The 13,564-nt window shown below is 37.9% G+C and overlaps 1 protein-coding gene across 7 annotated transcripts in view; it reads right to left on the bottom strand.

Moving 5' to 3' along the window:
• LOC306820095 (potassium voltage-gated channel subfamily KQT member 5-like) overlaps positions 1-13,564 on the bottom strand; it is a 119,504-nt gene that overhangs the window by 9,554 nt on the left and 96,386 nt on the right. For 4 of the 7 annotated variants that reach the window (XM_079337770.1, XM_079337774.1, XM_079337771.1 and 1 more), the window contains exons 7-10: positions 12,169-12,264; positions 11,134-11,228; positions 8,874-8,900; positions 1,958-2,181 (exon numbers count right to left, since the gene is read on the bottom strand). In XM_079337770.1, the coding sequence (XP_079193896.1) occupies positions 1,958-2,181; positions 8,874-8,900; positions 11,134-11,228; positions 12,169-12,264 (442 nt within the window). Of the gene's footprint in view, positions 1-1,957; positions 2,182-3,584; positions 3,642-8,873; positions 8,901-11,133; positions 11,229-12,168; positions 12,265-13,564 lie in introns of all 7 variants that reach the window. The other 3 variants (XM_079337769.1, XM_079337772.1, XM_079337773.1) reach the window with 1 other exon arrangement.

The raw sequence follows: 13,564 nt of genomic DNA, 5'->3' as shown, positions 1-13,564 counted from the left end.
CCATGCACTGTGAATGTACATAAGATTATTTAAACTTATTTTAGGTTTATTAACTTACTCATGTAAATACTGTATTCTTATTACCCTCATGTGATATCAATTCATACACATGCTTGATGAAAATTCTGTAAAAACATTCTACCACATGGATATTAACCACCTGTTACATAACTACATATTTTATCATCATGTTTATCTAAGCATGTTTACACAACACTATTGCCTTGACCAAAGTCTAATTATGTGTGTGTGTATGTGAAGCTGGCTAAAAAAGAAGAATCTGATTCTGAAACGCAAACAGTTTCTAGAGCTACTTGTGCATGTTTTTTCAGTTGTTTTTTTCACACCCCTGTACGCGGTCTTCACCAACTCCTCTTTAGCAGCTGCTAAATGCTCCACTATGTCCACCAGCTAGGTGCAAACTTCATCTGTCTTCCCCTCGTTATTAGAAGTAGGTGCACTACTAGAGTCTGTCTCCATGATGCATGTATGCCATGTGCCACTGTGTCCTTAAAAGGTAAGAGTGTATAACTCATGTGCCATGCCTTTGAACAATTCAATACAAATTTGATTAAAAATGAGAAAAGAGAGCACAGCAAGAGTTGTTTTGGTCCTTCAGGTCATCTCAAATGTTTTATTTCTTCTCTGAGAAGAAATAAATCCCCTCGGGGAATCCATGAGACTGGATAAACAAGCAGCCTTCACGTGGGTCCTACGCTGCCTGAAACCCCTCATTATTGAAAGCTTTAATAGCTTTTTTTTTTTTATTCTGTCCTATTATAATTACCATGGATATCACCATGCAACATGGTCAGTATTGAGCACAAGGAAGAGACACGTGTTAGGAAACAGGATGCAATTTTAAAACAGTTTGCACCTTTGTACCCTGATAGCAGAGAAGAGTGCATCACCTGATTAACGTTTGCTATTATTTCCCCCATTTAACAAAATGTGGTACACCTGTATGTACAGGTATAAACAATTTGAGAGGGAAATGTTTCCCATCTTCTAGCAGATCAGCTAGCAAATGTGGCAGTGTCAGAGAATGATCAGAGGCATCGTATTTAAAAGCAATGCAGTCAAGTTTTGGAAGGCTTGGCTTTTGAATCCTCTCAATCAACAGGCATTGGACAACAGGCTGCTCATTTCTGCCTAAGCTGACCAGCTCCACCTTCCAACAATCCACCAGTCAAACCACAAACAACAACTGGCTGTTACTAAGGAGGGTCTTCCAGACTGGTATGGCTAGGCCGATTGGAGAAAGTGAAAATGATCAGGAGCATTGCTTCTCTCGGTTGTTTAAACTAGTGGGAAAACAGTTGTGATTGTTGGGATGGTCATTGAAATACGTTTTCCATTTCAAACTTTCAATTTATGGATGTGTTTTGCTACTTTTCGGTTAATTGACAGCAAATGTTCAGCTGATTCAATTGTATTACTTTCATGAGTATTAGCAAATACTTCATACATTTTTACCAGTCACAACCAAACCAGGTTCTGCAAACTTTCATATTTATAGGCACTATTTATGACTGATAGGTACAAAAGGTTTAAGAATAGCTCCAGTTAGTTGTCTTATATCCTACAGTTTGATGCACTTATGAGGGGCAAAGACATGCATCAAAATATGTCCTCTTGTTTTATTTTTTATATGACTCTCTTAAAACTAACTGACTCCATTGACACTAATCCTACCATGCAGAAGACAGAAGTTACTGGCCTATCAACAGATCAACTAGTTCTTATTATAGTAGAGAAGCTTCCTCTGCAAGGTTAAATCAATTCTTGTCAGGGGGTCTTGTGGTTTTGTAACATGTGTTTTTTGGTGAATGATAAATAAATATATGGCTCAGAGAAAGAGGTTTATTTTTTGTAGGAAACATTGCTGCAGTTTTGTCTGTGATATTTAGTGAGCCTGAGTCTGTACGAGTTGAAATAATGGGACAGAATTACTCACCATCAGTGGTGGAGCGCGACTGGCTTTTAAGGCGGAGTGAGGGTCTGAAACGTGTACGGTCGTTGAAGCTCCAGCTCTTCTGTACCTTTGCGGGGCTGGTGCTCTCTGCCCCGGTCTCAGCCACCGGCGAGCGCCTGTCGTTCACCGAGGATGTTTGCCTGTTCTTGATGCTTTGACCTCGAGGGCTCGCCAACCTTACCCGCTCCTTGAAGCTCAACTTCTGACTGTGCAGTGAATCAGGAATGGAAAAGCAGGGAAGTTTGAGTGAGGAGAGGAAAAAGAAAAGAAGTGATGTTATTGTGTGACAGACAGTGAAGTTTAAAGGCAACACCAAAAATATTATCAGCCCAAATGCTGTTACTTTACAGGTTCTTTTGGCAGTCATCATTCAGAACTGTATTGGCCAATATAATGGTTGAGAGCTACGATTGAGATGTAGAGAGGGAGCATGCATCATAGCATTGCAGCAGCTGCTACACACAAAATGCAAGCACAGGTCAGATAATAATGTATGTTATTTGAGCCCAGTTGTATGCACGTAATGACAGTTCTAAACCCCTACATCATCTACATTAAATGATTCTATGTGAATGAACAGTTATCATGTGGTGAATTAGACATTATGGGATGTCCATGAAACATGTGCTGAAAGGGTGAGCTTATTGGGGAAAGTGATAGAAAGGGATGAGGGAAGTAAGGACAAATGAAAATAACATTTAGAAAAAGTAAAGGAGTGGCTGATTCTGAGTTTGTGCACTTATAGATAATAACCGCATGCAAAGGCAGCACAAAGCATCAGGCACGGCTAATTTAAAGCAGGATTTGACATGTTTGGTTATGAAAAAAGGGAAATTAAAAAAATGGACATTCCCTAAGTGTTCAACATTTTTTTTGAAAAATCTTTCAAATCTTGACAAAATATTTACTAATTGTTTTCTAAATGTAAATTCAATGAATCATTGCTGCATCACTAGTTACTGTCTCTATTTTACTCTACATCTCTTTAAGAGGGCCCATGTTATTTCTTAATATTAGCAACATTTCTCAAAAGTAGCAAAAGTAGCAAAAAATAAAAAAAGGTGTTATTCTTTTCAGGTGTGGATTAATAGGCTTCATTGATTGAGTGCACTGGTCAGGGATTTCAGACATATGGTGTTTGTGACTCAAAATAAACTATAATGAGTGTGCTTATGGAAAAGGAGGATTTTTTTACACTATTAACCTACACTGTTAGATTTAAGGAGAGGAGTAGTTAGTGGGTAAGTTCCAACACCAGAAGCTTCTCGAGAAAATATATAGTGATGGTCTAAGAAGTTTCAAAAAAATCTTTCTACTCTCAGGACATACAGATAAAGAAGAGAGACCGAGTGTTTCCGCCAAATAATTTGCAGGGACTTGTTTTAAACACTCTAAACAGATGCAGTCAAACCAGAGACACAACAGGCAGAAGTAGCGCATTGCTCAGGCAAAGATCAAACAAATGCAGACAGTGTTTTACTATAAATGAGACTGATGTCTCCCTGCAATACCTCTGCACTCTCTCTGCCGCCTACAGACCCATGCACCAAGAATTAGTCAGCATTCCCAAATAAAAGCGGCATGTAACCGGAGCAGAAATACTGTGTACCTATGTTTCCGAGTGGTACGCCTCCTCAGTAGCTTCTGTTTATTACTAAGAATTTTACTAAAAAAACCAAGAGGAGATAGACATATGGTGATGTGTTACATGATGTAGTACCAGAGGTGGGGAATTATTTACCTCTGGATTTTTAGTTCGGAGAAACATTGTCCTTTCTTACGACTTGCTTTGTTTTTTATGTTTTATATGACTTGACGAACTTCATTAAACCCTAATCCCTTACTTTCTTAAACATGTCCAGCAAGTTCATGTCAAGATAGTTTGAATTTTAGCTTGTTAAGATACCAGTTTTTATGATCTTATCCTTAAAATCTGTCCAACCTGAAGTTTAGTGTCCCTCATAACTGAAGAGCGTATTAAAATTGTGTGATAAATTAAGAAAAAAAAAAAAACATTTTTTAAAATTAAGTCATGCTCTATAAAAAACACAAATCATATTGATCAAATGTAAATGTAGAAACATGAGCAAACATTTCCCAGAGGTTATTTGTGTCATGATTTGGGTTTGTATGTGTTATATTTCAGAGTTTTGAGTTCCGTATATTTCTTAGTTCAGTCTTCAGTGTTTCCTGAGTTTTAAATTGTATTCTAGTCTTCAGTGTTTCCTGTGTTTCTTTGTGTCCTTCTCTGTTGTCTGTAATATTGTTCCCTGTGTTACTTGTATGTGATTCCTGGTGTGGCTGCTTTGGTCTTTAGTGTTTCCCTGTTGCCTGTAAGTTTGTTTCCTGTGTTATGTTTTAAGTCTAGTCTTTAGTGTTTCCTGTTTTATTTTGTATATCTGGTTTTGGTGGTGTCAGTGTTGGGCCTTCCATTGTACTTGTCCTCTAGTGTTCTGGTCTGGTGTTCTTTGTTCCTTGTGTTTCCCGCCTGTCTTGATTACCCTGATTAGTCTCACCTGTGTCTGATTACCCCTGTCTATATAGTTCTCTGTGTGTTCTTACCCTTCTGTCGGATCATTGTCTTTTGTTGCCTGTTAGTGTGGTTGTGTATTCTAAGCCTGTCGTTTTCATCTCCCTGCTCCCTGGATTTTCCTTGTTTCTCCTCGTGGTTTTTGGACGTTTTGGATTTAGTTTTGAGTAAGTTTTTGTTTTACCTTTTGTTTTAAATAAATCTTGTTTTCTGCAATTGGGTCCTCCCTCCCTGTTTTCCACCTCTGCCTGTGACAATTTGAACTGTGCACATTTTGTTTGTTTATATGCTATTTTTTCTGAGCACATTTTAAAAGCATTTAAAGGTTTTAAACCAGTAGAAATACAGTGGATGGGGCACAGATGGACAAGTGGTTAGGCTGTGCCCTATGTACAGAGGCTTTAGTCCTCCAAGCAGGCAGCTTAGGTTCAAGTAGGACCTCTGACCACTTTCCTGTGGCATGTCATTCCTCACTCTCCCCTGATTTCTCTGTCAACTGTCCTGTCCAAGAAAACGCAAGCCCCACCAAAAAATCTACAAAAAACCCCCAGAACAATACATATGTTTGCACATTCACTAATTGTGAAGTAATTCATTGAACGTTAAATTGTAATTTTTCATACATACAGAATGTAGAAGTTGTGCTCCAGCTTAAAATTGTTATTTTGCACTCCTATCTTCTCCAACTCCAACTCCATCTATCCTATGATGATGTCATTGAAAATATACAAGTAAAATTCTACTCTTGAATATAAGGATTCAAAGAGGATTATGCAAACAAAAAGGTCGTATGCCTAACATGTAAATGCAATAATCCTCTGCAAAGCTGTATGCAGGCTGCGAAGTATACAACAGTTTCTGTTGGCACTTCAGACTGTCGACCACTGACATTTAGAAGCAGCAGAACAGAGGCCGTTGAGCTGAGGAGAGGAAAATTAACAACTGCAGCAGCTTTTGAAAAAAGGTAGCAATTTGGTGACTCAGTACTTCATGTCGATATCCCTCATTTAACTGTGTGAATTCAGCTTGGCCATGGCAACAAGTGCCTGAGTCACCAGCATGAAGCTGCTAACCTTTAGACGGACACTTGACAATTCACAGAGGGGAATCATGATGTACATCCATTTTATCTGGTTCAGGGTTTGTTTTTGGTCCTATAGCTTTGCATTACAGTACACTTCTATATGTTACCCTAAGTAATACATTAATCCAGTTTATGGATGAATTACATTGAACTGGAAACTGTTGGTGTAATCTCACCTGGCTGTGCAATAAAGATGTGCGTTCAGGGTTTGCAAGAAAATACAATAAAAAAAAAAAACCTCACGCAGCACAGCACAGTAAAAGGTTAAGGCTGCAGCTATTCTCTGTAGTTGGTAAGAGGTGCTTTAGATTGTGTGGGATGAATTCTGTCCTTTCAGGCAGGCTGACTGTCGACATGTTCACCTGCTATGTTGGTTTATTGCGCTGACTTCACTTTCTATTGCAACCTTTGCAATGTGGTAAACATTAAGCGTGGTCTCGAAATGAGTACTTAATAAAACAGCGTAACATGTTGGTAGCGTGTATTCTCATGTGTTAGTTTGCAATGCAGCTGAAAAGTCAATATGAAGTTTAGTCATCTTTAGGCTAAGTGACGGGTAATGTTTGGATTATTAATATTAAGTATTGGGTTATTGATCTGAAATAATCAAATGTTTGTACGCATGTGAAGTTATTTCATGTTATGTACGGCATGTTTTAAAATGGGATGAGATGTAAATACGTTTCAGTGTCTCATTGGTTTCTCGACGACTGTCATAATAAACAACCACTGCCCCAACACACTGAACTGCTATAAACTGCTGCTGTTCAAGGATCCAGCACCATCTCCTCTGTTATAGTAACTGTAATTAAAACAGATGAGATGGTACGGCATCCTCGATCTGTGGGAGATCACACCCCTGTTTTTATCAATAAAAGAATCAACCAGGTCAGCTCCTACAGGTATCTTGGCCCCGAGATAACCTGTTGATTATTTGTATTCTTGTTTAAAACAAAGCATGTGCCTCTTGTGTAGACTCTGTGTGTTTGGTGTTAACCATAAGATCATATTTTTTTATCAGGCCATGATGGACAGTATCTATACATACAGGATGTCAGTGTGGTGCAGTAATCTCTATTGTCAACTAAAGTCTAAGCTTGCTCGTCTGGTGCAGACAGTCATGTAGGCGTGCCCACAGTGGGGGTTGGGGAGTTTTTAAAAAAAAAATTTATTTAAAATATTTTTGCAAAATGTATAAATTCCTTATGAATCTTCTGAGAAAAGATTTTGACACACCTAGGCTATTACGTGTATTTTTTTGATTTAATTATTTTTAGGCATAATCAACACAAGTTTACGGAAGTTACATTGTCAACGTCAGGCAGGCTCGTGGTTGCAGACGCCGAGTGAAGTGAAAAGGTTCCCCGCTAGCTCCATGCTCGGTTTACGTGTCACAGTTCAAGATGTAGCACCATGACCCAGAAAAGACTCGCAAACCTTTAATTGATGCATGCCAACACAGACGTCATGAACGACCTGGACATTCGTCCCCTCATTACAGCCTTTATTTCCACGACCCCAGAGCGCACCTGGACATTTGGACACCTGTAACCAGGGCACCCTGTCTGCAGCTCACAGTAAGATCATGGTGCCGCCGCGCACCTTCATATCTATGCAGTTTAATGTCAAACTATAGTATTTTTTCAAGGTGGTGGGGATTGAGAGTGTTATTTTGATCGTGTGTTCTGTGCGTAATGGATTTGGAGAACTGTTTAATAACATGTAAATAGTAGGAGATTGTTTCCTTGTGGTTTGTGTAAAAAGGTTGGAGATTGGGAAAAAAAAGTGTTATTTTGTGCTTATGTTTGAGTAATGGATGTGGAGAGCTATTCAATAACGTGCTTAGATTGTCTGTGATTATTTCTTTGTGCTGTGCGTAAAATAATTTTAGAGCTAACAGAGTCGTGTGTGACAGGTGCAGTGACTCAGGTTCATGCCAGCTGATCAAACCTGTTGCATTGTTAAAGTGCTACTGTGAAGTTTAAGTAATAGTGCATATATTATGTGTGTGGCCCAGGCTGTGTTCACTGAAGAGTGTAAGACATTGACGTGGTGAATCTCTATACTTATCTAGTTTTAAACATTTAAATGTATATATTATAAATGTATTCTAAATAGGCTCATAGGTTTTTTTTTGTCCAAAAAAGAACAAAAGATTTTCACAGCACTCCCTGTTCAAAATAACTTCCAGCGGCCCTGCATGAAGGTGATGGGGAGGACTGAAAACCTCTCCCTTCAGCAAATATATGAAGTCTGTTCACAGACTGGCTCAAGGAGTGTTGTCTGACCCGTCTCACATCCTCCACTCTGAGTATGAGCTTCTACCTTCTTGCAGACGATACACAGATATAAACTGAACCGCTTTAAAATCTCTTTTGTTCCCACATCGATAACAATTCTGAGTAATGTTTCGTAAGGCTGTGTGGGTTGTGCATAGCGTCATGGTGTTCCTGTATGCTTTTTATATTTCCTTACCTTTGTTATCTTATCTCTCATGCTGTGTTTTTGCAGATCTTCTGCAGTATGGATGGAGGGTAATGTGCGATATATGTTGTGTTGTTTGGTAAGCCTTTGTTTATGTGTGGATTGTTTTTATTTATTATTATTTTATTTATTGATTTAAGTGGAAGAAGTTCAATATTTGGCAGCACTTTGAATCCAAGACCAATTTCCCCAAAGGGACAATAAAGTGAATTGCATTTGATTGTATTTTGTACACTCAAGTAATAAAAAGTATTTTGTGAGACAATTTTCTCAAAGATTTAAGTGTCAGGATAAAGGCTCCATAGTGACTTTCAATCGGCATTGTTGCTTTGGTCGAGGCATTTTAAATCTTAAATTTAAATTTTTTGCTAATTTCTGTATATTCCAGTTGTATCATCTGTGTATCACACCATGGGGAAAAAGGAAGACTGTGTCTGGTTGTTGTGGTGTTGTGGAGAGAAACATGCACACATGAGTTTAATAGCTGCAAACATAAAGTCATCATACTATCCTCTGTAGATGATTTAAGAACATGCCAGCTGCTATAAGAAAATCTCATAAAGTTCAATTTTTTTTAAACGTTTTGCACTTCATAAATTCAGCAAGACAAATATCAAGTACAGAAAAAACTTTTTGGGAGGAACACAAAGTATTCTCAAATGCAAGTAGCTATACAGGACCAAAAAAAAAAAAGAGGTTACAATCATTTAGTCATTTAAAGACAACTTTTAAAGCCCATTCACTAAATGATTGAAGTACAACGTAAAGGTGTGCGTTATTTGTCGAGAATTGTCACAAACCTTGTGGTAGACTCTCCCTGCTCCTTCCTGCAGTTGACAGAAAGTAAGAAGAGATGAATGAGAAAGCATCCTTTCATGAAACTTCACATAAACAGCGAGATTAGTGTTTCATCAGTATCTCTGATTGTTTAAGTCCATTTACTCCTGATCACAGAGATTTTAGATCAAAGCATGTTAAACTTGTTGCAGACTACTTTATAATTTAAATACATTCCCCCCTAACTTCTCATCTCTACGCTCTTTTATATGCCCTTTAAAGCTGTATAAGTGATGTGATGGTAAAATTAAACTGACTGTTGCGAGGATATTTAGTGCAGACATTTTAAATCAATTTGCATCTTAACTGAATTGTCCATTCAATATTTAGCACGGATAACAATGAATTAGGATTTGATGTACAGAGCGATGGATTCAAAAACTGGGGTTGTTTCAAGAGTCTGCTGCTTTTGAACATCCAGCAGCTGCTAATGGGCTTTGATTAAATGACTACAGTAACATGTTGAGCCAAATCTCCCTGATTATCATTTCTACTAAGAACACATGTTTTTAGCACTGCCTGGCTCACATTGGCATTCTAATGGTTTAAAATCATCCATACATACAGAGATTTTCCATTTTGTTAATTGTTCTCTATTGACTTTTTGGATACGTTTGTTTGTGTGAATTTGGAGTTAATTGTGTTAAAACACAATAAAAACAATAAACACACAAACATTGACAGAAATTACAGAAAAGCAACCTTTGTCTGCTAGTAAAAAAACCCCCCAAGTTTTAGTCAATGGAGCTGTTTTTCTTTCTGAATCTTTCTTTCTGAAATCTTTTTAAGACAGTTAAAATCCCCTTACTCTTTGACTAAAATGTCATCCTCTTTTACTGTGTGGTAAAGTACCTTTAATAACAGCCTGAAGGTGTCAGCGGCTAATAAGTCGTTTTAAATTTCTTTCATTAATCGAGAAATTTCCCTCCGAGAATAACGTTTTAGCCATGACAGCCTGTTTTACGTCTGGTAAAGCCCTTTCATAACTCAATGGTTGTCTTATACCTCAAACAAATATAAGTTAAAAAAAGAAGGTCCAGGTCAGTATCACCCTTTAAGGCCTTTGTCACCAGCTGTTGTATAATAAAAAAAAGTTTTTGAACTTATTGGTTAATTATGAGCATTCCAGTGTAAATGGACATAAACAAATCGAAACATGCAGGTCAATGCAAACTAACAAGGCAAACAAATGAAGCACTTGCTACAAGATTTGGCTGAGTAACTGGAGATCTGTTCATTCTAGCACTAAGCAGTTCATCAGAGCTGTATAACTGTGCAGTATATGCTTACAGATGGTTTTGCCAACAGGGTATTTCCAGGCTCCACACAGAGATCTCTGAGTGATGATTACTGACTTGTACACAGTGGTGAGGTAGAAAACAAGCTAATATATGTACTTAATTGGATGATCAGCACTATTTGTGTGTGTGATAAGCTATACGCAGCTCAGCTGGCAGTCTCTACTACTCATTGCGTCCACAAAAGAGGAGAATCAGAGAAACAAGCTTCCCAGTGAACTATTTTATTTCTTCCTGTTTAAATCAATAGTTGGGTTTATTTTGAAAGTGAGAAGAGCTTGGATTTGTCTCCAGGTGAAAACCTTGCAGCAGCTTGGTTTGCAGTCAGCCATTTATAAAGTTTACAATATGCCATGCTGTTGCTCTGCTTAAATAGACGCAGTCAGTGACTAAATGGCTCAGGGCATCAGTCCACTGAGGCCACTGTTTCAGGGGAGTGAAGTGCTGCAAATCCAAAATCCTGATTGACTCATAGACTCATGATCGTGAGTGCACATGCCAAAAAGAGTGAATAATAAAACTGTCAAAATGAATCCAATGAAAGTCCTTGAAGCATTGAGCTGTCAAATCAGTCTCAGTGTAGAGAGTAATGTTCATCAAGATTATTACAACAGGGGAAAAAAACAGTTTTTAAGATGTGTTATCGATCAGGTTTTTTTTTTTAAGGTTTTTTTTTTTGTTTTGTTTTGTTTTGTTTGTTATTTCATGCTTAAAATAAAGGAGCCTGGAAATGACATGTCGCCTAAATGGTTTGGATTCTATTTTTTATATAGAGATGGAATTTATTATATGATTTAAAAAAAGCAAAATATTCCAACAATAAGACAAAGGATACATGAAGACTCCAAAAGTACATTACTGAAATACAAGAAAATAGAGTGGCACAGATACTTTATACAGCTACAGCTGCCATCATTGTACCTACTTTGTAGGGCTGCAGGTATGCAACGCCTTCAAGTGAGGCTTCCAGGTAGCAATGGAAACCGAGTTCTCATCAGCCGCATAACTACGCCAAACACACTGCATGCAGAATACACAAAACCAGGAAGAGGAAAAGAAGGTAAAATGATGATTACCCCCCATCCCAAAAATAAGCAAACAAATTAATAAGGGAAGAATTAAAAAAAAAGGTAAAGTAGGGAGTCAGAAGGGAAATGAAGAAGAAGATGAGGAGAGTAAAAAAGGAAACACATTGAAAAATCTTATTAGTGAAACCAAAAACAGGTGTGTCAAACGTCTGTGGTTGGGCAAAGGTCAGGCATGGATACATGCCTGTGGGGAGGCAGGAGGCTCTCATAGTGTCGCCACGTGGCGTCCAGATAGGGCCTGGTGCTGTCGGTGGAGTAATAACGCCACGCAGCCTGGTACAACATGGGGACGCACAGGATGAAGAAGAGGACGAGACAAGAGGGGAGTGGTGGTGAAGACACAAAAGAGAGGGGAACATTAGAAGAAGAGAGGAGGGAGAAGAGCATTCGAGAGAGGAGAGGAGAAAAATGGAAGTGGATGTAGAAATATATGAGATGGACAGAGTGAGGAACATAATGTGGAAATGTGTGACGTCAGGGTGGAAAGAAGGAAACGTGTGGCGCAGACAAGATATGGGGGGGGGGGAAGGGTGGAGGAATGACTTTTCTCAACTTTGTGGAAGAAGCTCCAAATAATCCTACAAATTAGAGTGCAATCTGCACAGTGAGGGCGAGGGGGGCACAGGGCTGGACACAGAGAAGCTACGGTCTATGTGCTTCGTTTCAGGTAGATTCAGAGATTTTCAAGAGTCCATGGAGGAGAAAGAGAAACTGGAGAATTATAAATTCATTAAAGGATTTTTAACAACTGTACATTAAGCAGACAATCACGTTGTCTATGTCGTGGTTTAATGTTTGACAAAGATGCAACAAATTAATTAGGTTTTCATTTGAAGCATAAACTCATCGTAAGAACAGACTTTTGGTCTTACCTGGATGAGGTAGGCTGCTGGGTTTCTTCTTTTCTCAAAGTGCTTCTGTCTGTGCTGCTCCTGGACCTTCAGGGCAAAACCTGAGCCCAGAATACCCTGATATGATATAAAGAGAAGTAAATACTGGATGCATGCGTACACCAACGACTCTAAAGTATCATTGTGCTGCTGAGAAGGAAATGTCAACACTGAGATCTCATTGTGACTCAAAGATTGAAGATATATTTAATGTTGATCATTTATCAGGGATATTATGTAAGCCCTAAAGGTTACTGAGAAAAGGAATTCTGGTGATCCATTTTTCTCAATCTGATCTTTTTTTTCACATGTATATGTATTTATAGTATGAGGTTTGTTATTGATTTATTTATTTTGCTGAAATAAGCTTTTTAGTCTTATGTTTAGTAGGGGGAAAGTATTTCATGAACATTGAAAGTTAATTTCAGCTTCATTTGTCATAACTGGTGCAAAGAGGTTATGAAACAGATGAAAACATTTTTTGTTGTTGACAAAGTGTTGTTGTTGTTGTTGTTGTTGTTGTTACACTCAATCTAACCAGAGGAGGCTAAAGTGCTCCTCTTGCCCATGTTGTAGATACAGTAGGACTGGGAATATTCCTCTTTTATGAGGTTCCTATTCATTTCTCATAACACTGTTTAAAAAAAACCTTCACATATTTTCTCCATTTTTGTGTTTGTGATGTCACCACCGTGCTCGGAAGACCTCTAGCTTTTGTCCGATTTATATTGACATTTGTTGCTGTAACTAGTTGCTTCTGACAACTGCCTTAAGGTAAATTAAGCACAATTTTCAGTTTAAGTATAACAAAAATCAAATATACTTCAAGGTAATATGAAATGGAGTAATTACTTCCTAAAAAGAAAGTCAAGTCAAACTCATAGTGGATTTGTTGTTCTTGGAATTGTGTTCACATGAGGAGGTACTGTAGAAGCTGCGGGATGACAAAGGAGTGTCTCAAGAGAGAATTTGTTTTTGCAAAGCATTTTGCAGCAGATATGAAATAAATTGCAGTAGGTTAAACATGTTTGCAGTTCCTAAAATATTTTCATCTTTTTTAAAAATGTTTTTGTGTCACATTAAATATTTTTGCACGTAGTAAAATGTTTTTTCACAATCATGAAATATTTAGACAGTTGACCTTCAGGGCCACCGTACATTTGATTGCTTCATGCAAAAACGACAAAAACTTTGATTTCATTTGTTAGAATTAGAGAGTTATTTTACTGCATGTACGCTTAAGTTACTTTTGTCAAAGTGCTGCATATTTTCAGTAATTTTAACTTTTGTATCAAAAGTTCTGTACATTAAAATTGCAAGGGAAGAAAGTAGTTCATATTCATTCTTGGTAGTCACCACAGATGTATAAGCTAATATA

The sequence above is a fragment of the Symphodus melops genome (assembly GCF_947650265.1).
Source record: "Symphodus melops genome assembly, chromosome: 2".
NCBI classification, from domain to species: Eukaryota; Metazoa; Chordata; class Actinopteri; order Labriformes; family Labridae; genus Symphodus; species Symphodus melops.
Note: the sequence above shows the minus strand (reverse complement) of the source record. Positions and strands in the feature narration are given on the sequence as shown.